General features: G+C 42.5%; 1 protein-coding gene across 5 annotated transcripts in view; it reads left to right on the top strand.

The window, feature by feature from the left end:
* The window catches only part of ARHGEF6 (Rac/Cdc42 guanine nucleotide exchange factor 6), a 103,755-nt gene that overhangs the window by 23,506 nt on the left and 53,863 nt on the right, over window positions 1–26,386 (top strand). For all 5 annotated transcript variants that reach the window (XM_036840031.1, XM_036840030.1, XM_036840029.1 and 2 more), the window contains 4 exons: window positions 5,540–5,624; window positions 7,804–7,928; window positions 9,392–9,593; window positions 23,998–24,068. In XM_036840031.1, the coding sequence (XP_036695926.1) occupies window positions 5,540–5,624; window positions 7,804–7,928; window positions 9,392–9,593; window positions 23,998–24,068 (483 nt within the window). The remainder of the gene's footprint in view (window positions 1–5,539; window positions 5,625–7,803; window positions 7,929–9,391; window positions 9,594–23,997; window positions 24,069–26,386) is intronic.

Raw genomic sequence — 26,386 nt, 5'->3', positions numbered from 1 at the left:
TGCGCTCCTTTGGTCAAAGACATCTCTCACTGTCCTGATGGGAAACAGAGCCACAAAGAAAGTAGTGTTGCTTTCCTTAGGTCCTCACAACTGCTCGGCAGTGACAAATCTGGGATTGGAGTCAAGGTCTCCTGACCCTCACATCAGGGCTCTTTTCAGTATACTGATGTTATTGCAACTACATGCATAAGTCAGATCTTGTTCCCTAAATTGCTGAAATGGAGAGAAAGGAAGGAAATAAGAGAGAAGTAGAGAGCAGGGTTTGCTCCATATCAAATTGGAACAGTTATTATTTAAAACCAGGCAGGGTACAAATGCCATCCACTGTATTCTAGTAAGTGGAATACCAGTGGCGAATTGAGTCCAGCTTCTGAGCTGAGAGCATTATTTGTCGCTGACTTGGTGACTGCTTTTAGTAGGAGCTGAGCAGAAGCCTCCCAGGTCGTGTCCACAGAGCCAGGAGCACTGCCACCCGGTGAAATATGACTAAGCAGCTCAGATTTGCTTGCTCTGTCGCACGACGTAATGACATTTCCTTCCAAGTTCAGGGGTTAACAGAGGCAGCGTGCTCAGCTGTGAGGATAAGAGAATGTGATTCAAGACGGGCTAAGTTAATTTAAGATCTTATTCAGTAAGAACAAGGAAGAGATGGAATGTTCCTGAAGTATTTGGAATTTTTTTAAAAACTGGGCCTGAAACATAAGCTATGTCCATGTGGTCCCAATGAATCACTTGCTTTGCAGTTGATTAGACTTTAATAGTTGAGTGATGGAGCCTATTGTGATCACTTCAAACCCTAAATTAACTTTAAATGAAGTTCGCTGAGTGGTACTGAAGCCACGTGACATTAGAGCCATCACTAGGCATCCGAACTAGCATGCGGTATGGCTTCTTCTCTTAACAAGGATGTGGCTGGGGTCGTGACTGGTTACCTCCGGTGCTGAGAGCATGATGCCGAGGAATGGTTTCACTTGGTCCTATAACCACGGGCTGGGTGCCGCCCTCCCCCTGCCCCCCCCCACCAGCTAACACCTCACTTATGTGGACGATGGAACCAGATGAACAAATAGAAGTAACTCAGGGCAGCCCTAACCCCCTTCTGGCAAACATGACCAGGTGCCTGCTGGGTCAGGGCTGCCCCTTGAAATGAGAAGGACAGCACATGAGTTAGGCAAAGCCCCTGGGGAGACAGGGGCTTTCTCATATAGGCCATTTTCTCTTAGTCACAATTAGTTGAATTAAGTCATCTTAGAGGTTGTAACAAACTTGCTGCATATGGTACAGATGCTGCAAGGGATTCCATATCGACAGCAGCAAGGGATTTCTTTTTGTGTACAAACTCACAGATTTCTTTCTCATCTTTTTCATGTCTCATGAAAACATAAAGTATGCATACAGGGCTAAAATGCCTCTTGGAGCACTTTCATGTGTATTTTTATTGGTTCCATCACTTTCTTGCTTTGTGACTTAACTACTTACTCTGAGTCACTGTTTACCAATCTATAAAATGGGGGAAATAATTGTACCCACATTACAGGCTTGCTTGGAGAATCAAGGGCAATGAAGACTCCAAGCATGGTGTCAGCATGTAGCGCATAGCAAGGGCTCGGTAAGTCTGGAAATCGTAGCTGTAAGATTACCAAGTGGCTGGGGGGAGTGTCTTCTCCTGTGCTTCCTTGCTTTTCTCAGTTTAGGGAAAATGTCATAAAATAGCATACATGTTGAAACTGAAAACTCCTCCAAAAAGGATCTATTTGTAAAGCCATATAAATATTAACTTCTGTGCAGCTTATACTGGCAGATCCCCAATGGTTCAGAATTAACACCTGGTGTTTAGTGGATGGAAAATAGGTTTTGCTGTCATTGTGGATCTCCAAAATGGAAGAATGTGGGGATACGTTTAAAAATGAAATGCCTTGTCTGATTTCAGCTGCCGATGTAGGATTAGACCTTAGGCTGGCTCTATGTAAATACTTAAACAAAAAAAATCTTGAATGAACTTTAATCCTTGTCTCTCCTATTGCTTACCCAACGTAAAGTAAATGTTTTTTTGTCGTTGTTATACTTGAACCTTGCCTCATCCCACTGCAGGCGTGGGACCTTGAAACCATCGAGCTGTAGTCTAAGAAGCAATCCTTTCTTTCCTGTCTGCCTCACAGTAGTGGTAAATGGAGGGAGGGAATCCTGCTGTTCATCTGACCTTCACAGATCCAACTGGAACTAAGCAGCTAATTTCTGCACCAAAATAGGAATCAAGAAAGTTCAGCTAATCTGGGACTCAGTTTCATACCAGAGACACTAAACAAGCGAGTGAGGCTTGCACAGAGTATAGGGAGATGAGTGTCATCGGGACTTTGTATTGTGAAATCGCCTAACGGCGTCAAAGTACAAATTTGCATTACTTTTTAACCATCCCACTGCTTTGCAGATAGAAAAGGGGAATTGGTTCTCAATTTTGCACGTATAAATGATTGGGATTAGGCCTAGGCAGGTGGCTTGTATTGGAATCTACTTCTCTTTGCTCTCCCCGCACCCTCTCCATGCTGGGGGAATCTCCCTTGCTTTTTCCCAGTTGGGCGCCAGTGCCCTTAGTTTTTCTCCACATCATCGTCTCTAAACTTGGTCTCACACCTCTCGTTTCCACTAAGATGTAAAAGACTGATAACAGCTGAAAGTATTGCACTCCCTCCAAATAATATTTCCATTTTAGTAGGTGACCAATCTCAAGTGCATGGAAGAAAGGTCTGGGGTGGACTGTTCGGTACCGTTCCATGTGAGGCTTGTGAGGGTGCAGTGCCGTAGAGGGCGTTCATGGTTCTATCTAACCTTCCATCTGCTCGGAAATCATAACCCTCAGGCATTGCCTTCTCTGCTAGTCCCGAGAGGCCTCTTCCAACTTCTTCGTAGGTAGTTCCAAGTGCTTCAGAACAGCATCTGTGGGTAAATTCTAGTGTATTGAGGTTTTCTAAAAAGGGAACTGTGTATAGTGCAGGCAACTTCCCTCAAGCAGACACAGTGCCTCTTGTTGATGCACGTTTCATTTTCTGATCAGTTTATTTGTTCTCAAATTCAGCCAAGTACCAATACAACTGAACACCAGGGAAGTCCAACGTTTGCATTTTAGATTGTAGCATTCAGGAACATATTTGGATTGTAGTGTCATTTAACTCTTTAGTAATATCGACATTGCCCCTTTGCTAGAAGTGTATTAGTGTTTTATTTTTAGATGTGATTGGGCTCTTCAGTCATTTTAAGTTTGAATGCAAAGCATTCATTGATTAAATGAATAAAGAGTGTGGGGACTTCCCTGGTGGCGCAGTGGTTAAGAATCCGCCTGCCAATGCAGGGGACACGGGTTCGAGCCCTGGTCCGGGAAGATCCCACATGCCGTGGAACAACTAAGCCCGTGCGCCACAACTACTGAGCCTGCACTCTAGAGCCTGCGAGCCACAACTACTGAAGCCCGTGTGCCACAACTACTGAAGCCCGTGCATGCCTAGAGCCCGTGCTCCGCAACAAGAGAAGCCACCGCAATGAGAAGCCCGCGCACCGCAACCAAGAACAACCCCGGCTCGCCGCAAATAGAGAAAGCCCTCGTGCGGCAACAAAGACCCAACACAGCCAAAAATAAATAAATAAATAAATTTATTAAAAAAAAAAGAGTTGTAAGTCTCAGAAGGGGCACACATTTGCATATATTGTTTATACTGATGCCCCCCCTAAATTTGAAAAAAAATAGATACTCTATATTTTCATTCGAGAGACAGATTTTAGGTCTTCTAGAATATGTACACCAAGAAGATAAAATTGGGTCTTGACGCGGCTCCCAGAAAACATGAGGATTAGAAATGGAACAAATGTCTCTACCTGATGGGAAGACAGATCCTTCAAAATCTTAGGCTCATTACCAACCATGTCCCATGTGCAAAGGTACATTTTATTCCCATCACCACATTGGGGGGAAAAAAGGATGCAAACTTCTAGACATCCTGGAATGAAATGTTTTTTGAAGGTGTATTTCCGTCCAGAAGGTGGGCATCTGGTTACCTATAGATACATATAGATTGGCATCATTGGCTGGCAGATTAATAGGTGTGCTTGAGCATACTTCTCGTTTCAAATACACGTTTATGAGACTAGAAGGCACCTCCATACATTTTAAAACATTGAATACATTTTAATTTTTATATTTTTAAAAATTTTAATTTTTTTTACTGAAGTATAGTTGATTTACAGTGTTTCAGGTGTACAGCAAAGTGATTCAGTTATATATCTATATATCTATTCTTTTTCAGAGTCTTTTCCATTATAGGTTATTACAAGATATTGAATACATTTTATTTTAATTTTTTAAACATTTATTTTATTTTTTTAATTTATTTATTTTTATTTTATTTATTTTATTTTTGGCTGCGTTGGGTCTTCATTGCTGCATGAGGGCTTTTCTCTGGTTTGGTGAGCGGGGGCTACTCTCATTGCGGTGTGCAGGCTTCGCATTGTGGTGGCTTCTCTTGTTGGGAGCATGGGCTCTAGGCACGGGGGCTTCAGTAGTTGTGGCACGTGGGCTCAGTCATTGTGGCTCGCGGGCTCTAGAGTGCAGGCTCAGTAGTTGTGGCGCATGGGCTTAGTTGTTCCGCGACATGTGGGATCTTCCCGGACCAGGGCTCGAACCCGTGTCCCCTGCATTGGCAGGCGGATTCTTAACCACTGCGCCACCAGGGAAGCCCTGAATACATTTTTAAATTTACAATTGTCTTTCAAATAACAACTGCTTGGTATCTTCCCTAGGGACAGTGGGATATCAGAGTGATGGTTGTGACAGGCCAAGTGAAATATTGTATTTCTTTAACGTTTTGCTGCTGGCAGTTGAGTAATACCAGGAAGGTCAGAGGTCGTATCTGGAAAAGTCACCTAAGGCCAGGAAGAACCTATAGGCTCAGGCCACCCAAGGGTCAAATCCATGAAGATGAGCTGAGAGGGGCAAGGTCAAGGGGCAGAAAACGGGCATTGAGGCTGGGAGCAAGAGGCAGGCCTGGGCAGAAAGTTGGGCGACATGGAGTTGGGACCCAGTGGGTGGCCTTGGGGGGGATGGGCAGCAGAGAGGAAGGCCCTGAAGACAGTGCCCTGGCTGAGAACAGTGAATAAACTGTACAGAGGAAAGCGTGTCGCAAAGGCTTCCCCTCCTTCTGTAGGTGATGGGCATTGACTGTAACCCAGCACAGAGTTTCCAGTAACTGGGCTGAGAGTATTGATGGGCTCAGGTCAGAAGAGCAGGTCTGTGCATTTCCTAGTGGGCCCTGGACTCGGCGTGGCTCTCATTTCCCATTACTGCTTCTCTCTGACTCACTGATGGCCCGCCACATGTCATTAGGCGGCTCAGCTGCTGCTTTCATTTCTCCCCAAAGGTATACAGAGGTTTGGGTCTTGGCTTTTACATTTTTTTTTCTCCTGAGAGCTAGAGGAAGTGGCCTTCTGATAGTTTGGTTTGTTGAGTTGAATACTTACAGTGTCTTAACAGTTTCAATTTCCTTTCTCATAGGTATTTGATCCTGATGACCTTCATGCAGGGGTCAATTTCTCCAAGGTTCTGAGCACTCTTTTAGCTGTCAACAAAGCAACAGAAGGTAAGTAGGGCTTGGGACAGATGGGTTCTGGGTGACACATTTGGGTTCACATGTCTCTGATTACCTTAGGAGCCAACTATCTATGGCCAGGATTGTGTGATTGGGGCAGACTTCTCTCCTCCCCCTAAAGAAACACTGATGGGTGCCAGATACTTTAATCTGTCATAGTTTAGGATTTAAACATAACTGTCACAGAGGTTATTCTAATGCCCTTAATAGAATAAGAACCAAGAAACAATTTCTTTCAACGCTATTGAATAGGCAACGGAGTATAACAAGACAGAAAATAAAAAGGAAAAAAGATCAGTTCCCTTTTTCATAAAGTTTACAAAATGCAGCCGTTACTTCCCTTTGCCTGCCAGAGACATATTTTTTCTCATAGTTTTCTGTATGTCTTTGACCATGTTAAGGAACCCTTCAGTAACCTTGCACTGGAAATGAAACCTCAGGTTCATAGTGAGTGAAAAGAACATCATTTATTTAAATGTTTAGTATCCATCACGTTGGCGGAACGAAATATAAATCCTAGTAAATGCGAAGCAAATGATGACAACCTTAAAGTATAACTTCATTCCTTCCGTGATATAGTATCTTACCTACAGCTGGGCAGGAATAACCATAGTTAAAATGTGTTGAGCCCTTACCATGGGTCTCGGCTGTCCTAAGAGCCATCGGTGGTCTCATTCAATCTTTGAAACAAGCCTGGGAGTAGGTGTTAGTATTAGGTCCGTATTACAGATAAGGAGAGTCAGGCCCACAGTGGCCCAACTAGAAAGTAAGCAGCAGACCTGGGATTCAGACCCACATCTGACCGACTCCAGAGCCCTGATGCTCCATCACGGGTCCTGATGCTCAAACCGTTGGAGAGTCAACAGGCTGTGTGCCCAGCACTGCCAGGTGCTACAAAGGAAGTGTAAGACTTGGTCCCTGCCCTGGAGAAAATTACCGTCTATTTAGGGAGACTCAACTTACCCACGTGGAACAATGAGAGAACAAGAACAGACAATATAATCAAGTGCCAAATAGGCTGGAGCATCTAGGAAGCTATCGAGTAATTATAGTTTTAGTCAAAAGAGCTGTATATAATAGCAATAAATGTAAAAATACTTCTCTGAAGTTGTTCTTTTGCTCTCTGGAAGAAAATGCTTTGGAGCTATTGCAAGGCGTATAGCAGAAAGTACAGCTAATTCAAGTAACTATATTTAACACACATGACAACTATCCAGTTCTGGGCAGGGAGGATCGTATAATTCGAACATTATGCCATACAAATTATATGTTCCTTTGCCAAACTCTCCTAGCAAGTTTTACAGTCTCTTCCCTTGCCATAGATATTTATAAAATACAAGGAGGTGAAAGTTAAAACCCACAGCATCAAGGAAATTACTTGGATACTGAGCTTGTCGCCTCGGGAATGTTTGGGCTTTAGACTTCTGCAGTTTATATCTTTTAAAAATAAATGGAGAGGAAAAGAACCCTCATTTGAATTTGTCAGGTAAGCCAGCTGCTGCCTTGAGCACGGCTCTCGGGCTCTCGGCATACTGAAAACACCCAGCTCGGCGCTGGGCTAATCGAATTTCACAAGGTTTCAAGCAAGAGAAGACTCTTGAGTTTGATTTTTTTAAAGAAATAATTCCAGTATCAAGATTGCATCTTTCTCAAACACACTTTCTCTCTCATTCTCATTCTCCCCACCCCTTCCCCCAGGCATAAGAGGGATTTTACATTATATGTGCCACACAGACTGTTCCATGTGAGGAAGAAAAGAACCACTCAGTTATAGGCCAAAAAACAAAGCGAGAAATTTGAAATATTTCAGAGTAATAAGAGCCACAAACAGCTGTTTGGTACCCAATATAGTTCTGCCTGGGCTAACAGGGCATACTGTTGCAACGGGTTCAGGAGGGAAGAGTTGTAGGGAAATGGGTTAAGAGAAAATGTGGTTCTGTCGCTGTTTTTCATTCTACTGGAGAGCAATGGCCAGTAAGGTTAAGAAAAAGAAGTTGGCCACCAAAAAGGGAGGGGGTGGGAATGAAATAAGCTCGGCATGTTCATCATAAAACAGTTAGAATTATGATCAGGGTGCCTTTGATAATGTCCCGTGAAAGATAATATTAAGCTGTAGATGTTTTTCTGACACAAGGGGTTCTCTTTACGGTGCCTTTTCCTCTTTTCACAGATCAGCTCTCAGAAAGGCCATGTGGACGTTCCTCTTCTCTTAGCGCTGCTAATAGTTCTCAGACAAACCCACAGGGAGCAGTTTCTAGCACAGCTCCAGGGCTGCAAAGGCAGTCAAAGCCAGTGGTAAGTCTGGTCCCCAATTCCCCCTGCCTGTTTTAAAATTTGTAAACTTCGATTGCTATCTCGGTTACATCTCCATAGGTGGTGACATAGCCATCCTGTTGTTTGGGGCGTTGTGAGAAAACGAATTTGGAACCTCGCCCCAATTCAGGCTGGCCCATGGGCACAAATCAAAGGCATGTGGGGCAGAGAGTCTGAAAATTGGGGTTGAAGCCCCAAAGTCCTGTCCCTTTCTGGAACTGAGCAACTGAGAATGCTAATTCAAATGTCAGTCATTAGGGCGACTTCCGGAGGGAAGTTTGCTGTTATTTCCCCTCTCCCCTCCACCCCGCCCCGGCTTATTAGGAGAACTAAATAGTGCCTGGCATATAGAAGGCAATCAATGTATATTACTTGCTCTCATCATTGCCACTGTCATTTCCTTTTTCTCTTTGCATTCCTATTGAGCCCAGGACGAGCTCCTATATTGGGATAGCTCGGTTATCTTTGCATTTGGTCTTAATGGGAGCTTTCATTTGGGAGGGAGCGCCCTAGCTTCTGCTCTTTTGAGACCTTTATTCCTTGTCAAAATCCACCCACTTGCTTTAAGCCATCATGAGCTATTACTTCCAAAGTACTTTAATTACTTCCAAAGCACTTAATCTTTTGAGATTGCAGATCTCTTTCAGAAGCTGATGAACACTTTATGGTTCCATACCCCTTGGGCCCTCTCAAATTGTATGCAAAATCTCCTGTATGTGAACTTAACTGGTCTGTGTTTTGGGTCAAGGCTTATTGTGCTATCAGCTTCTCAAAGGGACATGTGACAGGTTAAGAACTCCAGACTTAGGTAACTGTGGGATATTTGATCTTTGCATATGACTAAGTCTTAGACAATTTAAGATATTCTTAGTAATTGGAAGGGGGAGGCAGATTTTATGAGAGGAGGTTAGTACCTAATCTTGGTCACATAATTATGTAAGACTTCGGGTGTTGGGTAGAGGCAGAGTGGGATAGTTTATGACTCTACTTTGTTTCCTGGCTCATTTAAATAAGTATCTTTTGGGACTTCCCTGGCAATCCAGTGGTTAGGACTCTGAGCTTCCACTGCAAGGGGCCTGGGTTCGATCCCTGGTCGGGGAACTAAGATCCCTGCAAGCCGAGCGGCGTGGCCAAAAAAAAAAAAAAGAAGTATCTTTAGATAATTGGTGGGGGAGAAGGAAATAAAAGCTATGACCCCCTCCAAAATACACATTCTCACAAATGCAAAAGTTTGCCTACAACTTTGAGGGCTTTATTAATCCCCTTCCCCTCATTCCCCCAAGGCCTACCCATGTTAGGCCCATTCCTAAGTTAAAAACTCAAGACTGAGATGGACCTGGGGTTTTATCCTTGGTCACCCTACTTTATTTGCCTAAATTCATAGAATATCTGCCCCTGCCTCATTGAGATGAGCGCCTAATCTGGTGTGACTTTTGTTTCTCCAGGAGATGACGGAAAATGGAAGTCACCAACTGATAGTAAAGGCGAGATTCAACTTTAAGCAGACTAATGAAGATGAGCTGTCTGTCTGTAAAGGGGACATCATTTATGTCACTAGAGTTGAAGAAGGAGGCTGGTGGGAAGGCACATTAAATGGGAGAACAGGCTGGTTCCCTAGTAATTATGTCCGAGAAATTAAATCCAGTGGTAAGTCAATCTTTTCAAAGCTTTTTTGACTGCGACTCTTGTACTTTCTTGGTCTTCGGACCAAAAATCTTGTAGTTTTCATCGGTTAACAGAATTGTTTGTACTTGTATGTGTATGTCAAAAATAAGACGAGAACAGAACTGGGAAAAAAATCTATGATTAGATATCTTGAAACCAAGTTGTACTTAGACTACATCAAGGCAGCAAAACCTAAAAAAGCAAAAGAATTCAAAGCTCAGACAACTGTTCCACCTTAACTATGTCCCCTTCTGTCTACTAATTCTAGCCCGTGTAATATAGTACAAAGCCCTTCCCGCTACTCTAAGAATCACCATGGCAGAATACAACAATAAGAGAGGCCATGTGCTAACTTCCTTTTTTAGCCCTAAGCTCTTTGAGCAGACCTAACTCTAAATGTCTCAGAGATGTGTAGGAGAAATAATAATCATAGGACTGCAGGAAGCTGTCTGGCCACTTTGATTCTGAAAAAGATTGCCCTTAACTCATTAATGATACCCAGAGAATGCAATCTAATCACTCATCAGTAATCTTTCTAGAACTTTCTTGGGTAACGTACTTGCCTTTTATTATTTAAGAAACTAGATCCTGGGCTTCCCTGGTGGCGCAGTGGTTAAGAGTCCACCTGCCGATGCAGGGGACATGGGTTCAAGCCCTGGTCCGGGAAGATCCCACATGCCGCGGAGCAACTAAGCCCGTGCGCCACAACTACTGAGCCTGTGCTCTAGAGCCCACGAGCCACAACTATGGAAGCCCGCGTGCCTAGAGCCCATGCTCCGCAACAAGAGAAGCCACCGCAATGAGAAGCCCGTGCACCGCAATGAAGAGTAGCCCCCGCTCGCCACAACTAGAGAAAGCCTGCGTGCAGCAACGAAGACCCACCACAGCCAAAAATAAATAAATAAAATAAATTAATTAATTAAAAAAAAAGAAGAAACTAGGTCCTGCCTATATTTAAAAAACAATCCCTAGCATTATGAAAATGTCATGATACAGATAAAATAAGGTTCAGTTATTCACATTATTAAACCTCTTCACTCTTCAAAGCTATTTACCCAAGGGCTCCTTTTAAGTAGTTAGCGCCTCAGTATATTTTTTCCTTTGGTTAATGTCTTTATTGCTTTCTTTAAAAAATAAATTTATTTATTTATTTATTTATTTATTTATTTATTTATTTTTATTCATTTTTGGCTGCGTTGGGTCTTTCTTGCTGTGTGCGGGCTTTCTCTAGTTGCGACGAGGGGGGGCTACTCTTTGTTGAGGGGGCTTCTCTTGTTGCAGAGCACGGGCTCTAGGCGCGCGGGCTTCAGTAGTTGTGGCATGTGGGCTCAGTAGTTGTGGCTCGCGGGCTCTAGAGCGCAGGCTCAGTAGTTGTGGCGCACGGACTTAGTTGCTCTGCGGCATGTGAGATCTTCCCGGACCAGGGATCGAACCCATGTCTCCTGCATTGGCAGGCAGATTCTTAACCACTGCGCCACCAGGGAAGTCCCTTTATTGCTTTTTTTAATGCCTCAAAATTGATACTATTATTTAATAAAATTATAGGCTTACTGTAAATAAGTTAAAACTTATAGAAATAGATAATGTAGATAATAAAAATTCCCCTCTCCTTCACCTCCTCCTCCAGATAACCACTGTGAGGAGCTTATCCCTAAAGCATTTGAGATAAAATTTAGTTTCACGCTTTTCTGTGTTGTGTGTTGGGTGAAGGTGGGGCATTTCCTTTAATGGAATAAGTGTTTAGTAACAGATTTGTAATTATATATGTATGTGTAGATGTCTTAGCAGTTTTTAATTCACTTGGCCAAAAAGTTCGTTCGGGTTTTTCCGTTAGGCTGTTACGAAAAACCTGAACGAACTTTTTGGCTAATGCAATATTACTGGGAACCGAGACGTTTCTGTTGAGCCCTGAAGTATTTTCACAGGCTGTGCTTGAAATTTCCTTGGTTTTGATGATTTTCATAGCCAATTTTTACCCCTTGCTGCATCTTTCAATTGCTGTAATCTCGTTGTTAGGATCTCTAAATAATTTTACAGATTCACTCTAACTTGGCTCCATCTGTAAAACTAAAAGGAACAGCTCTTGCTTCCTGGCCTGGGAGTCCCAAGCATTGTTTGAGGGGTTGTGGGGGGCAGACAGACAGCACGCACTCCTTATAGTGTCCCTTATTGAGATGCCTTGTAGCCTTGTAGCGTATAGTCTGGCCCCTGCCTTGTGGACCGACTGCCCTGAGCTGTTTGTCCTGGTCTTTGGCCCCTTCCCTTAGAGCTTTACCTATACTCTCTTTGGTTTACAACTCACTTAAGAACTCACCTGGCAGCTTTCTGGCTCTGGTTTGAGCACCTAGGGAACCTAACCCTTAGAAGCATCCTATGCAACTGTCAAGGATAGGTCTGGCTAGCTGGGGCCAGGAAGCCTGCTCGTCAGGGAAGGCCTCAGACTGGAAGAATATGGACCATCTCTCACCTAGTTTATTGCAGTAGCTTCCTAACTGGCATCCCTGCTCCTGTCCTTGCCACCCCTGTAATCTAATTTAAACTCAGTAGATCCAGAATGATCCTTTCAAAGTGTAACTTGAGTAATATAATGGCTCCCCATCTCAAAAAGAGTAAAGGTCAAGGTCATTCCCAATAGCCTACAAGGCCCTCCAGGATTTGGCCTCTGGTGGCCCCTCTGGCCTTCTCTTTGACCTCTCTCCCCCTCACTCATCCCACTTCAACCACGCTGGCCTCCTGGTTGCCTGTTTCAGACAGGCTCCTGCCTCACCTGCTGTCCCTCCACCTGGAACGCTCTCCCCAGATATCAGCACGGCTGGTTCCCTTACCTACTTCAGGTCTTTGCTCACTCGTTGGCTTCATGGTAGCACCTTCCCCGGTCACCCAGGAGAAAACTGAACCCTATTCCCATTGCCCCTATCCTCCTTCCCTTTTGTAGGTTTTTGTTTACCATTTCTTTCTATCTAACATAGTGTACATTTACTTATTTATTTCATTTACCATCTGTATCCGACCATTAGAATGTAAGTACCACAAGGGCAGAGATGTTTTTTCTGTGTTGTTGGGCTCAGTAAATATTTGTAAAATCAATGAATATTGTGGGGCAGGTCATTCAATTCTTTTTTTTTTAAAATAAATTTATTTATTTATTTATTTTCTGCTGCATTGGGTCTTCGTTGCTATGCGCGGGCTTTCTCTTGTTGCGGCGAGTGGGGGCTACTCTTCGTTGCAGAGCATGGGCTCTAGGCATGTGGGCTTCAGTAGTTGTGACATGCAGGTCAGTAGTTGTGGCTCGCAGGCTCTAGAGTGCAGGCTCAGTAGTTGTGGCGCACGGGCTTAGCGGCACTGAGGCATGTGGGATCTTCCCGGACCAGGGATCAAAAGGTCATTCAATTCTGTTTAGCTTGTTCATTGAGCATCTCCTGGGTACTTGGTGGGGAGGGGGCTATAAAAATCTGTCCTCATGGACCCTGCCCCCAAGGAACTTACAGTCTAGTAGTCAAGATAGGTATGTACACAGCCAACCGTGACAGGATAGGACAGAGTCACACAGACAAAGCTCTACGTACGAAGCTGTTGGAGGAGTAAAGAAACGATGTGATTAACAATAACCTCAGAGGAAAAAAGCACTTGATTTGGGTCTTGAATGATGAAAAGAGGCTTATGATGGGCAGAAGGTTAGAAGGAGTCAGTAAGTTAAAGCTGGGAAGTAGGGAAGCATGGAGTGGGTGGTAGGAGGATTTGGGCTGAGGGTCTGGTGAGTGAAGAGAAGGGGTGGGGCCTTGAGCTGGAGCTACATTAAGAATGGTATCAATGACAAGCTGTAAGCAGGGGATTGCATGTGGTTTAGGGAGATCTTTCTAGTGGTGGTGTTGGGGCTGGATGGCAGGGAAGTGGTGGGGATAACCAATGAGGATGTGGGGAAACCAGTTAAGACTACTGCTGAGGTCCCAGCAATCCAGATAGTGGCGTGGGTGACTTTGGCGACAGTGGAGAGGAAGAGAAAGTGGATGGATGCAGTAGATATTGTGAAAATAGAATCAAGAAAACTGGCTGATAATCAGCTATGAGGAAAAGGGAAGAGGTGAGCATAACGCCAAGTCTAGGGGTCCAGCTTGATGGTGAGCTCCTTAAGGGCATGTGATGTCATCCACCTAGCCAGCCAGCAGAGGACTAGGATGTCGGTCTCCGACCTGGGCACCGGTCAGGCACAGAAACCTAAGGCATGCCTCTTGCCCTCATGGTGTTCATAGTCTAGTGAGGGGAAGATCTCATTAGCATATTGAATGATAACTTCCAAATACAGGGTACTCTGGAGAGTGGTGAGTAGAAGAGGGGTGCCTAACTCATCCTGACATGTAGGTCAAAGGGAAATTATTCATCTTTGTATACCTTCCTATCTCCATAGCGCCTAATGCAGTGCTTTAGACATACATGCTGAACTCCATTAATAGAGAAGATAGGAGAAGGGTGTGTGTGTGTGTGTGTGCGCGCGAAGAGCTGCAGACGAAACCGACAATGGACAGTATGAAGTGGTGGCTGATGAAGCTTCAAATACATAGCAGATCATCAGTGGACAGAGAACACTGTGGCTGGAGAGGTCGGGAGAGGCTTCCTGGAGGAGATAGGGCTTGAGCTGAACCCTCAAAGACACGGAGACTGTGTGGATAGGCCCAGAAGGACAATCTAAGTTGTAGTGATTGGTTGGGGAGATCAAAAACCATGAAGGAGCTGTGGTAGGTGAGCAGAGCGAGTTTAGGGGACCGTGGAAGAGATGAGCTAGGTGTAATGTAAAGGTCTCGCTGGGAAAGTAGGTGTCAGGTCTTTGCTGACTTGAATTCTTTCCCACCCAAGTCTTGCCTCCACAAAACAGTAAGCAGGCCAAAACCTACCTAGGATGCTGCTGAAGGACAATATAAATTGAATGTTGTGCTGTTTTATGCTTGGTCTAGAAAATACTTGTCAACTTTGGAATTTCCTTCCACGAAGTCCATACTGCTATGTAAGCTCAGGAAAGAAAATTTATTTTTAAAGAGTTAAAAAAAAATGATTTCTAAGTTAAATGCCTAGCTCAAAGAAACGAAACCTTCAATTTGCAGTTTTAAACCCCTCTGCCATACAACTTCTGGGTCCTTTATGAAGTTGAATCAGGCATGGAACCATCTGCTTACTATTGGGGCAGATGTGTAACACTGAGGTCACTCAAGTAGTCAGGAATTCTGACATACTTGTTCATGGTAGCCTGGGGTACCATTCAGGCTGATACTACAGGTTCTTTAGGATTGTCTTAGAAACCAAATGAAGCAACCCTAGCCCCAGACAGCCCTTAACCCTGCAGATGGCTGTGCCATGGAGAGCTGTGCAGTGTTTTCTTCCCTTGACAAGAGCATTTCATGCTCTGGAAGTTTGCCCTTGGGGAGTGGCCTTTTGCATTTTAGATTCTACTGTAACTTTTGTCTAGAGATAATTATGGCCGAAGCCCTGGGGACAGCTTCTTCCTCTCTTCAGGAGGAGGTTGATTTCTGAGGACCTACAGAGCCACCAGTGTAATAGTGTAGAAAGTTAAGAAATAGAATATTTGAGTATAATGTTTTACACACACACACACACACACACACACACACACACACACACACACACACACACACACACACACACACACACACACACACAAACCTTTCAACATGAGCTTAAGGCTGAAGATAGAGTAGGTTTTTGTGACCATGATGATAAAAGCCTCTCACCAAGGATGATGGAACCTGGACACTGGTGACATTAGGAAGCCCTTGTTACCAGTCAATTTCTTGTTACATGAGAAAAACCCTATTTTGACTAAAAATATTTTTTCAAGGATCTTCATGAAAAATACCTGTATGAATAACTTAGTCATTATATAAACTACAGAAGATATATTAAGGGCCCTTGCTCCTTTATTTCATTTGAGTCAGATACATTATAAATAAGAAAATTAGCCATTTATCCAATTTTCAGTCCTTTTCTTCAAAATCAGTGGTAACTTGTAAATTAACTTGTTTATACATCAAAGTCATGTCTGCCACTACATCCGTAAGGTAGTAAATTATATCTCTCTTTTTAAAAAAATTTAATTAATTAATATTTTTGGCTGTGTTGGGTCTTCGTTGCTGCATACGGGCTTTCTCTAGTTGCAGTGAGCAGGGGCTACTCTTTGTTGCGGTGCGCAGGCTTCTCATTGCGGTGGCTTCTCTTGTTGTGGAGCACAGGCTCTAGGTGCACGGGCTTCAGTAGTTGTGGCACGCAGGCTCAGTAGTTGTGGCTCACGGTCTCTAGAGCACAGGCTCAGTAGTTGTGGCGTATGGGCTTAGGGACTCCGCGGCATGTGGGATCTTCTCGAACCAGGGTTCAAACCTGTGTCCCCTGCATTGGCAGGCAGATTCTTAACCACTGCGCCACCAGGGAAGTCCCTATATCTCTTTTTTTATTTGTGTCTTTGTTACCGAGAGAGGCTACATGTTTTGTCAGGACTTTGCATTAAAATTTTCCTGGCAAAATGTCCATGCCAAGAAAATATTGAGGCAAGTATGATTGGATCAGATATTTAAAGCAAGTTCTGTTTTCTGCAACTGATTCAGTTAAGGGATCATTAAATCCTTCTAAAACTTCTTCTTCTCAGGTAAATATAGATGTCAAGTGAGGGGATTAGGTAGATGGCTAATTAAATTTGTACTAAGGCAGATTAAGAAATGACTCTTCCTACTTATTAAAATCCAAAACTAGGATTGGGCTTTATATTTAGACTTCCTGTTTTAATCCTCTGGGTGTATCACATAGATGCTTCATGTCCAGAGAAAGCTAGTTATCACTAGATTTCTTTTTGACCTGTCACCACCAACAGGCATAGGAATCTGTACCTCAGCAAGGGAGGGGAACGAATCGAGAGTTAATGGGAAAGGGATCTTTACATCAGAGTTAGGAGGGTTGGGCTTCCCTGGTGGCACAGTAGTTGAGAATCCGCCTGCCAATGCAGGGGACATGGGTTTGAGCCCTGGTCCCGGAAGATCTCTCATGCCGTGGAGCAACTAAGCCCGTGTGCCACAACTACTGAGCCCACGTGCCACAGCTGCTGAGGCCTGCGCACCTAGAGCCTGTGCTCCGCAACGGGAGAGGCCACCACAATAAGCCCGCACACCGCAACGAAGAGTAGCCCCAAACCCCTGCTCGCCACAATTAGAAAAAGCCTGCATGCAGCAATGAAGACCCAACGCAGCCAAAAAAAAAAAAAAAGAAAAAATTAGGAGGGTTTCTCTTTTTTTTTGGACATTTGTAACATTTTTTTATTGAAGTATAGTTGTATATATTATATAAGTTGATGTATAATATTATATATTATATAGTTGATGTATAATATTATATTACTATATAGTATTATAATGATAGGTATAATATATTAATAACATATTGTTAATATTATTATATTAATAATATATATAATATTATTATACCTATAATTATATCATATAATATATAGTTGATGTATAATATTATATACCTATACACCTATATTGTACAGGTGTACAATATAGTGATCCACAATTTTTAAAGGTTATACTCCATTTATAGTTATAAAATATTCGCTGTATTCCTCATGTTGTACAATATATCCTTGTAGCTTATTTTATACCTAATAGTTTGTACCTTTTAATCCCCTACTCCTATCTTGCCCCTCCACCCCCTCTCCTCACTGGTAACCACTGTAACCACTAGTCCTCTATACTTGTGAGTCTGCTTCTTTTTTGTTATATTCACTAGTTTGTTATATTTTTTAGATTCCACATATAAGTCATATCATACAGTATTTGTCTTTCTCTGTCTGACTTATTTCACTTAGCATAATGCCCTAGGAAGGTTTCTTATGGCTATACCTGTGTGACACTGTTGTTGTTTGAGTTATGCTAAATAACCCATTTGAATTCTTCACTACATTGACTGATTTTTTTTTCCACTGATTGAATTGAATTGACCAGTTTTTTAATGGCTTTAGAAACACCATGTAAAAGGTTTATGTTTTCATGTTAGGTCATATCGGGGAGGAAGAAATTTTCCTCTAACCCTTCTTGGTTCTTCTGTCTGGTCTGAGAACTAAGCCAATATGAGATATTAACAGGAGGAAATCCAAGTTTAATAACATGTATACATGGGAGAGACCCTGGAGAACTGAATAAGTCGCCAAAATGGTGAAACCCTCACCTTAAATACCAACTTCAGCTAAAGACAAAAGAGGATGTTGGGGGTAGGGGTTTGGGACTTCAAAGGGGCGGGAAGGCAATTGACATAGAGATGGAAAAGCAAATGTTTGGTAAATAAACATTTACCGGGCCAGACAGAGACAGCGGGACACAGAGTGGACTCTGATCTCTGAGAGTTTCCCCCTCACATCCAGCACACGTTCTTTGCATATGTCTCTGCTGATAGCTCTGTTCCAGGAACAGGCCCTCTACCTAAATTCTCTAGGCAGCTAAGGGGGTAGTGAAAAGAAAGACTTCCTGAGTCTTTAGAGCCTTGATTGTTTTCAGCTCGAAATAATCCACATGCCAAAGAGACATTTTGGGGTGGCAAATTTTGCTCCCCTCCCATCACTTTGAACCACCCCTAGGGACTGGACTTGTCTCCTCTGAACGTCCACATTCTTATTCCTTCTCTGCGTGTTGCCGAGGGTGGGTTTCAGCTAGGACTGCACGTGGCGGGAGTAGGCAGTGGTGGAGGGCAAAGGAGGTACAAGAGGCAAGAAACTGTCACTGAAAGCTAGTGCTGGTGTTTTTCTCTTTGCATCCACCCCTTGAATTTTTTTCATGGGGCCAGTTGTTTGCAAGGACTACATTTTTGAAGACTTTCCAAGGTTGTCCTTCCAAATCTGACTTTCTTCTTCTCTTGGTATTGATTCCCCATCCTACACCAAGACTGCAGGGACAGCCAGACCTTCTAGCACTACGCTGAGTGAGAGTGGTGAGAGCAGGCATCCTTGTCTTGTTCCTGATCTTAGGGGGAAAGTATTCAGCCTTAGGTCTTTCACTGCTAGTTAAGATGCTAGCTTTAGGGTTTTCGTAGATGCTCTTTATTGAGTTGGAGAAGTTCCTCTTTATTCCTTTTTTTTTCTGGAAGTTTTTTTTTTTCTTGAATGGGTGTTGAATTTTGTCCTGTGCTTTTGCTGCATCGATTGCTATTATCATGTGATTTTTCTTTTTAGACTATTAGTACCATGGGTTTCACTGATTGATTTTTGAATGTTTAACCAACATCCATGAGATGAATTCTATGGTATACAATTCTTTTAAAATATCACTGAATTCTATTTGCTAATTCTTTGTTAACGTTTTTTGCATCGAAATTCATGAGGGGTATGGGTCTGCGGTTTTCTTTTTTGTACTGTCTTGTCTGGTTTTGGTGTCAGTGTAATTAATAGTGACTTTATAAAATGAATTGGAAAGTGATCCCTTCTCTTTATTTTCTGTAAGAGATTGGGAATAATTGCTATGGCTTCTTCCTTAAACATTTGGTAGAACTCTCCACTGAAACCATATGGGCCTGGAGATTTCTTTTTTCCACAGTTTTAAATTTATAACTTCAATTTCCAGAATAATTATAAGGCTATTCAAATGGTGTATTTAATATTGGGTGAACTGTGGTAGTTTTGGTTTTCTGAGGAATTGCTCCATTTCATACCTAATTATCAAATTTATGTGTTTTAAGTTGTTCATGTTTATTATCTTTTGGGCATCTCCAGAGTCTGTAATGATATCCCCTACTTCACTCCTCCTATTGGTAATTTGTGTCTTCTCTCTTTTTTCCTCTGTCAGTCTTGCTAGAGGTTTGACAATTTTATTTTATTAAAATTTTTTTTGCTGTAATATTTTTTTATTGAAGTGTAGTTGACTTACAGTATTGTGTTAGTTTCAGGTGTACAGCAAAGTGATTTGGTTATATGTATATATCTATATTCTTTTTTTTCGATTCTTTTCTGTTATAGGTTATTACAATATATTGAATATAGTCCCCTGTGCTATACAGTAAATCCTTTTTTTAATATATATTTTATTCGTTTATTTATTTATGGCTGTGTTGGGTCTTTGTTGCTGCTGCACGCAAGCTTTCTCTAGTTGCGGCGAGCGGGGGCTACTCTTCCTTGCGGTGTGTGGGCTTCTCATTGCAGTGGCGTCTCTTGTTGCAGAGCATGGGCTGTAGGCGCAGCCTTCAGTAGTTGCAGCACGCAGGCTCAGTAGTTGTGGCACACTGGCTTAGTTGCTCCGTGGCATGTGGGATCTTCTCGGACCAGGGCTCAAACCCTTGTCCCCTGCATTGGCAGGCGGATTCTTAACCACTGCGCCACCAGGGAAGTCCTACAGTAAATCCTTGTTAACAATTTTATTGATCTTATCAAAGCACCAGCTCTTTTTGCATCTTGTTCAGCCACCCAGGAATGTCCATGGCAGCCACTGTTTTCTTTCAATTCATGTTTCTCTGTTCTACTTCACATAGTTAACATTTTTTTTCAGTTACAGTGACCAGTTTCTGTGGCCTTTCCTTTCCTCTTCTGTCTTGGAGGGCTCTCCATTACTGTTTACCCTTCCTTTTGGCATTGCTTTCAAAAGGTGGTCACATCTTGCTGGTTTCTCTAGAACGTTTCATTTTTATCAAAACTGGTTTACGTCATAATTGCACAAAACAACCGAGTTCTAAGTAGCATTAAGGGTACATTGTAGAAAACTTGCCTAATAAAAAACTGAAAGAATTTGGTAACTGTCGATTTTGAATATGCCTACGAGTGCAAAACCATGGTGTGCTGGGGGGAACACCAGGCTGGGCAGTACAATACTTGGGTTCAATTCCTGACTCTGCCATTTGCAATCTCAAGTAATAGGCTGGGTCGCTCTGCAGTGCTCACATTTACCCAGTAAAGCCTTGTGAAGCCACCATGTGGATCCAGGCAGACCCTGAAGTTGCATGAAGCTTTCCAAACCTGGTTATGCCCCAGTTTTGGGGCATTGAGGAGTGCCAGATTTGGCCCTCATTGTTGCCTTTTTGTTTTATTTCCACTTTACCCAGCCCGGCCCAGCTGGACAGTTCACTGTCACAGGAACAGTCCTGCCTTGAGCATTGCCATTTCTAGAGCTGTGCTTCTGGAATCTTCCCTGCCTAGAAAACTCTCTACTGTCTTCTCTGCCTATTTGAATTCTAGCTCCCCTCCAGGGACACATCAAGTACCCTCTGCCCAGTAAAGTCTTCTCTGACCATCCCAGATCAAACTGATGATCCCTCTGAACTCTGGGGGAAACCACTGCTCATGCCATTGACCGGGCCCTTCAGTAGCTTCATCTCTGGACGTCCTGTTGGTTAGGAGCACAGGCTTTTGTCAAGACACACCAGGGCTTCAGTCTTGGCTCTGCCATTTCCCAAATTCATGCCCTTAAACAGCTGACATCACTTTCCTGCACCCTAGTGACCTCCTCTACAAAACGAGATCATCTCTGCCTTACAGGGTAGTTGTAAAGATCAAATAAAATGTCTTAAAAGCAGTTAAGTGCCAAATAAACATAAGGGATATTTTAAATATAATAATGATTAGAAATTAAGATTAAATGGGAAAATGTTTGTGAAATAATGTTGTAATAGGAGGATTACAAAGCTGTAGGTGAAGTAAGAAAGATCTATGTGTGTTTGTGTGTGTGTGTTCACAAACACATGTATAAAAAGAATGGGAACACTAATATGTATAAAATAGATAACTAATGAGAACCCGCTGTATAGCACAGGGAACTCTACTTCACTTCGCTGTACAGTAGAAACTAACACAACATTGTAAAACAACTATACCCCAATAAGAAAAAATCTATTTTAATAGCAAAAAAAAAAAGAATGGGAAGACGTACTTCAAAATGTTACTCTGGATGATGGTTAGCTCTGGATGATGGGTTAACTGTTGGTTTTTCTTTTCTATATTTTGCATTTTTTAGGGTAGGAATGTAATAGATATAAAACTAGAAAATATTGTTTTTAAAAAGAAAAAAAATCAAGTCCTGATGATAATATTTGGTTATTTATACTCCACCATACATCAGAAAGAGTTGTTTTTTTAAAATTAATTAATTAATTAATTTTATTTATTTATTTGGCTGCATTGGTTCTTCGTTGCTGCATGTGGGCTGTCTCCAGTTGCAGCGAGCGGGGGGCTTCTCTTCGTTGTGGAGCGTGGGCTTCTCATTGCAGTGGCTTCTGTTGTTGCAGAGCACGGGCTCTGTGCACATGGACTTCAGTAGTTGTGGCGCACGGGCTTGGTAGTTGTGGCTTGCGACCTCTAGAGTGCAGGCTCAGGAGTTGTGGCGCATGGGCTTAGTTGCTCTGTGGCATGTGGGATCTTCCCGGACCAGGGCTCGAACCCATGTCCCCTGCATTGGCAGGTGGATTCTTTTTTTTTTTTTAAGATAATTTCTGTGTTGTTGTTTTTTTTTTTTTTTAAAGATTGATTGATTGATTGATTGATTGATTGCTATGTTGGGTCTTCGTTTCTATGCGAGGACTTTCTCTAGTTGCGGCAAGTGGGGGCCACTCTTCATCGTCGTGCGCGGGCCTCTCACTATCGCGGCCTCTCTTGTTGCAGAGCACAGGCTCCAGACGCGCAGGCTCAGTAGTTGTGGCTCAGGGGCCTAGTTGCTCCACGGCATGTGGGATCCTCCCAGACCAGGGCGCAAACCCGTGTCCTCTGCATTAGCAGGCAGACTCTCAACCACTGCGCCACCAGGGAAGCCCAGCAGGTGGATTCTTAACCACTGCGCCACCAGGGAAGTCCCCAGAAAGAGTTTAAAGCAGCATATGATATAGCAAGGTAAAAATGGAATATGAAACAAAATGAAGCAAAGGAGAAAATGAGGGTAGGGAAGACGGTCTGTAGTGACACTGTTAAACATTTATGATCGCTGTCTTGTATTTTTATTAAGTGGTTTCTTTTTTTTAAATAGATTTTATTTATTTATTTATTTATTTTTGGCTGTGTTGGGTCTTCGTTGCTGCACACGGGCTTTCTCTAGTTGCAGCTAGTGGGGGCTACTCTTCATTGCGGTGCGCGGGCTTCTCATTGCGTTGGCTTCTCTTGTTGTGTAGCAGGGCTCTAGGCGCACGGGCTTCAGTAGTTGTGGCACGGGGGCTCAGTAGTTGTGACTCACGAGCTCTAGAGCACAGGCTCAGTAGTTGTGGTGCACGGGCTTAGTTGCTCCGCGGCATGTGGGATCTTCCCGGACCAGGGCTCGGACCTGTGTCCCCTGCATTGGCAGGAGGATTCTTAACCACTGCACCACCAGGGAAGCCCCTAAATTTATTTCATTTAGAGTGTAAATATATGCCACAGAGTACTGTGGTGTTTAAGAGGGGATAGTATATGATATTATGAAAACCAGTCAGGTCTGTTTAGGATTTTCAGTTCTAATAAAATTGTGGGTTATTGCACTAGATATAGTATTTATTATATAAACTGTATTTCTTTAACTACTGTATGACAGAAGTGTGTGTTTACTTACTCATAGAACTCATCAGAAACCACATATAGAGATGTGGCACTAAAATTATTTGAATTATCTAATAAAATCTTAGGGGGTCTTAAAGCAGCTTAGTGTTTGGCTGTGAAACCAAGAAGTCTTATATAGAGGCAGGGACATGCTGCATATTCTCCCAAATCTTCTTTCTTCTGTAGGCCCTTGGTACCTGAGTAATACCACTTTGCAAAATTCAGAGAGGGTATTAGGTGTAGTGAGAACCTATAACCTAAATGGCTTCTTGTTTTTGAAGTTTTGAATTTTATTTTATTTATTTTTTATACAGCAGGTTCTTATTAGTTATCTATTTTATACATATTAGTGTATATATGGGCAAGACGAACTTTGTAAAAGAAAGGCATCTTTTTATAGCACAGCATAATGATATTAAAATGATACATAAAAGAAGAATTTTCTGCTAGTTTTCAGTGTATTAAGGATTCTGATTATTTTGTTTTTGGTGCAATAGACAGCCCTAAGAAAGGATGGCTGCTATTATTCTTGTATAGTAAGTTGCAAGATACAAATATACATATTTGGTTAGCATTGGCTTTGCTTATCTGTTTTGAATAAGTTGAATGGAGAGGCAGACTGGAGTGAAGAAACAGCCTAAACTGGAACTGAAATTCTTGCCTTGACCCTGTCATTAAGAAACTCTAGCTTGACCAGCTGTAGTTTATAGTAAGATTATACTTTCACTTATTTGGGAATGTACATCTCCATTGAGCCTTCCACTTGACAATATTTATAGTATGTTAGTTGCCCTATGTTATAAACTGTTCATCTTACACCTGTATAATATTAACATAATTTAAATGTCTTTTTCACAGAGAGACCTCTCTCCCCCAAGGCTGTCAAAGGATTTGAAACTACTCCACTTACCAAGAATTATTATACTGTGGTGAGTGTTCAGATGATGAACAAAAATTTTCTTGACTCTCTACATGGAGAACCACTGATGTGTTGAGGTGACACCAGTGGAAGACTGGAGAAAGTTGCATTGCAAGGGTCTCCACTAATGACAGTGGAGCTCTTTTATTTGTAGGCTTGTTACAGACGTCTAGAAGTTTTACAACCACTGTACTGAGAAATTCAAGGGTAGCACGAAGGTTCAGAGCAAGGTCTACTAAACTGCAGCAAAAGAGAAATCAGCTAATATGTAGACATTATGGGGAACTTTAGCAGTTAGATCTAGCCTTACCAGATAGTTAGGAGGTGAATTCCCAAGTTCCTCTAATGCAATACGTTTTAAGTGATTGCATACTGTGATTTTATTTTAGAATCAATCAACCAGTTATGATAGCCTCTGAAATATTATCAACCTTGTTCTTGAGGAGAGCCCAAAGGGAAGACTGCCCTTTGGCACAGAGGGAGGAATGAGATGGCTCTGGCTTGAACACAGATATGTCAAAATATATTAGCTATAAATAGGGCATGTGCAATACTCAAAATAAGTTCCCGTTTGAAAAAGAAATCGTATCCTTTTCCTTAATCTACTCTCTGCTTTCCTCCATGTCTCCTTTCCAGACTTGGCCCAGTCAGCAATGAAAAGGTCAAGTCATCATGACCTCTAAGTCTCCCTGTCTGGTAGTCCTGTCATCTTCCCCATCACAGCTGAAATACAGTTTCACTTTTCACCCAATGCTCTATGTGCATTTGTACTACGTGCTCCTTTCATCGTGTCCATGGATAAACAGTTTTTATTTTTATTTTTAAATTTTATTTTATTTTTGCCCACACCACGCAGCTTGCGGGATCTTAGTTCCCCGACCAGGGATCGAACCCGTGCCCCCTGCAGGGGAAGTGTGGAGTCCTAATCACTGGACTGACAGGGAAGTCTCTAAACAATTTTTAAATCTCTCTGTACATTTGGTTTCAAGAAATAGAATTTCATTCTTCAGTGAATTTGCTCCGTAATGATGACATAAACAGTAGTTGGTATGAAAAATCAAGTAGGAGCTTCATAGGTAACCTGGACAATAATCATAGGGGATAATTTTGACACTGTTCTTCCTCTTACATTTCCGAGGTTAAAACATTACCCAACAGAGCTAGGCTCCCTTCTCCCTTCATCCCTGACCACTTTTTCTTTTTAAACTGGCAATATTTTGATGCCTTTTTTTCCTACACCTATATAGCTATATATCATTACATAGTTACAATCATACTATATATACAATTTGTGTCCTGAGTTGTCACTTAACATTATATCATTTTCAATTATTTATTTACCTTCTATTTCCTTTTCTCTTCCAGTTTTATTGACATATAATTGACATGCAGCACTGTGTAAGTTTAAGGTGTACAGCATAATGATGTGACTTACATACATCATGAAATGATGACCCCAGTCATTGAATATCCATCATCTCATAGAGTTACAAAATTTAAAAAATAAAAAAAAATATGTTTTCCTTGTGATGAGAGCTCCTCAGGATTTACTCTCAACAACGGTCTTAAAGAGCATACAACAGTGTCAATTATATTTATCATGTTGTACATTACATCCCTAGTACTTATTTATCTTATAACTGCAAGTTTGTACCTTTTGACCACCTTCACATAATTCCCCCCTGTCTCTGGTCCTGACCACTTTTAGCTTCCAGGCGACCCCCAAGGATTTAAGTTTTAATGGAAGGGTACAGTCAAATGGTGGGTGAAAGTGTTACCGTAGCTGCTTCTCCCTGCGGACCTGGAGCACACCATCGCTCTGCTTTCAGTCTCTCTCTGCCTCTGCTGAGTCTACCAATTTAAAATGCTGGGATTATCCAAGGCAGACTAACCTCTGTGATTCTTATGGGCGTTATGTAAACCCCATATATACTATATACCAACTCTGGATGTACCGTAGTTTCTTTTTTTTTTTTTAATTAATTTTATTTTTGGCTGCGTTGAGTCTTTTTGCTGCCCGTGGGCTTTCTGTAGTTGCGGCGAGCGGGGGCTACTCTTTGTTGCAGTGCACGGGCTTCTCATTGCGGTGTCTTCTCTTGTTGTGGAGCACGGGCTCTAGGGCGTGCGGGCTTCAGTAGTTGTGGCACACGGGCTCATTAGTTGTGCCTTGTGGGCTCTAGAGTGCAGGCTCAGTAGTTGTGGCGCACGGGCTTAGTTGCTCTGCAGCATGTGGGATCTTCCCGGACCAGGGCTCGAACCCGTGTCCCCTGCATTGGCAGGCGGATTCTCAACCACTGTGCCACCAGGGAAGCCCCTGTACTGTAGTTT

The sequence above is a fragment of the Balaenoptera musculus genome, chromosome X (genome assembly GCF_009873245.2).
Source record: "Balaenoptera musculus isolate JJ_BM4_2016_0621 chromosome X, mBalMus1.pri.v3, whole genome shotgun sequence".
NCBI classification, from domain to species: Eukaryota; Metazoa; Chordata; class Mammalia; order Artiodactyla; family Balaenopteridae; genus Balaenoptera; species Balaenoptera musculus.
The sequence above is the reverse complement of the archived record's forward strand: the minus strand, read 5'-3'. Positions and strand labels throughout refer to the sequence as shown.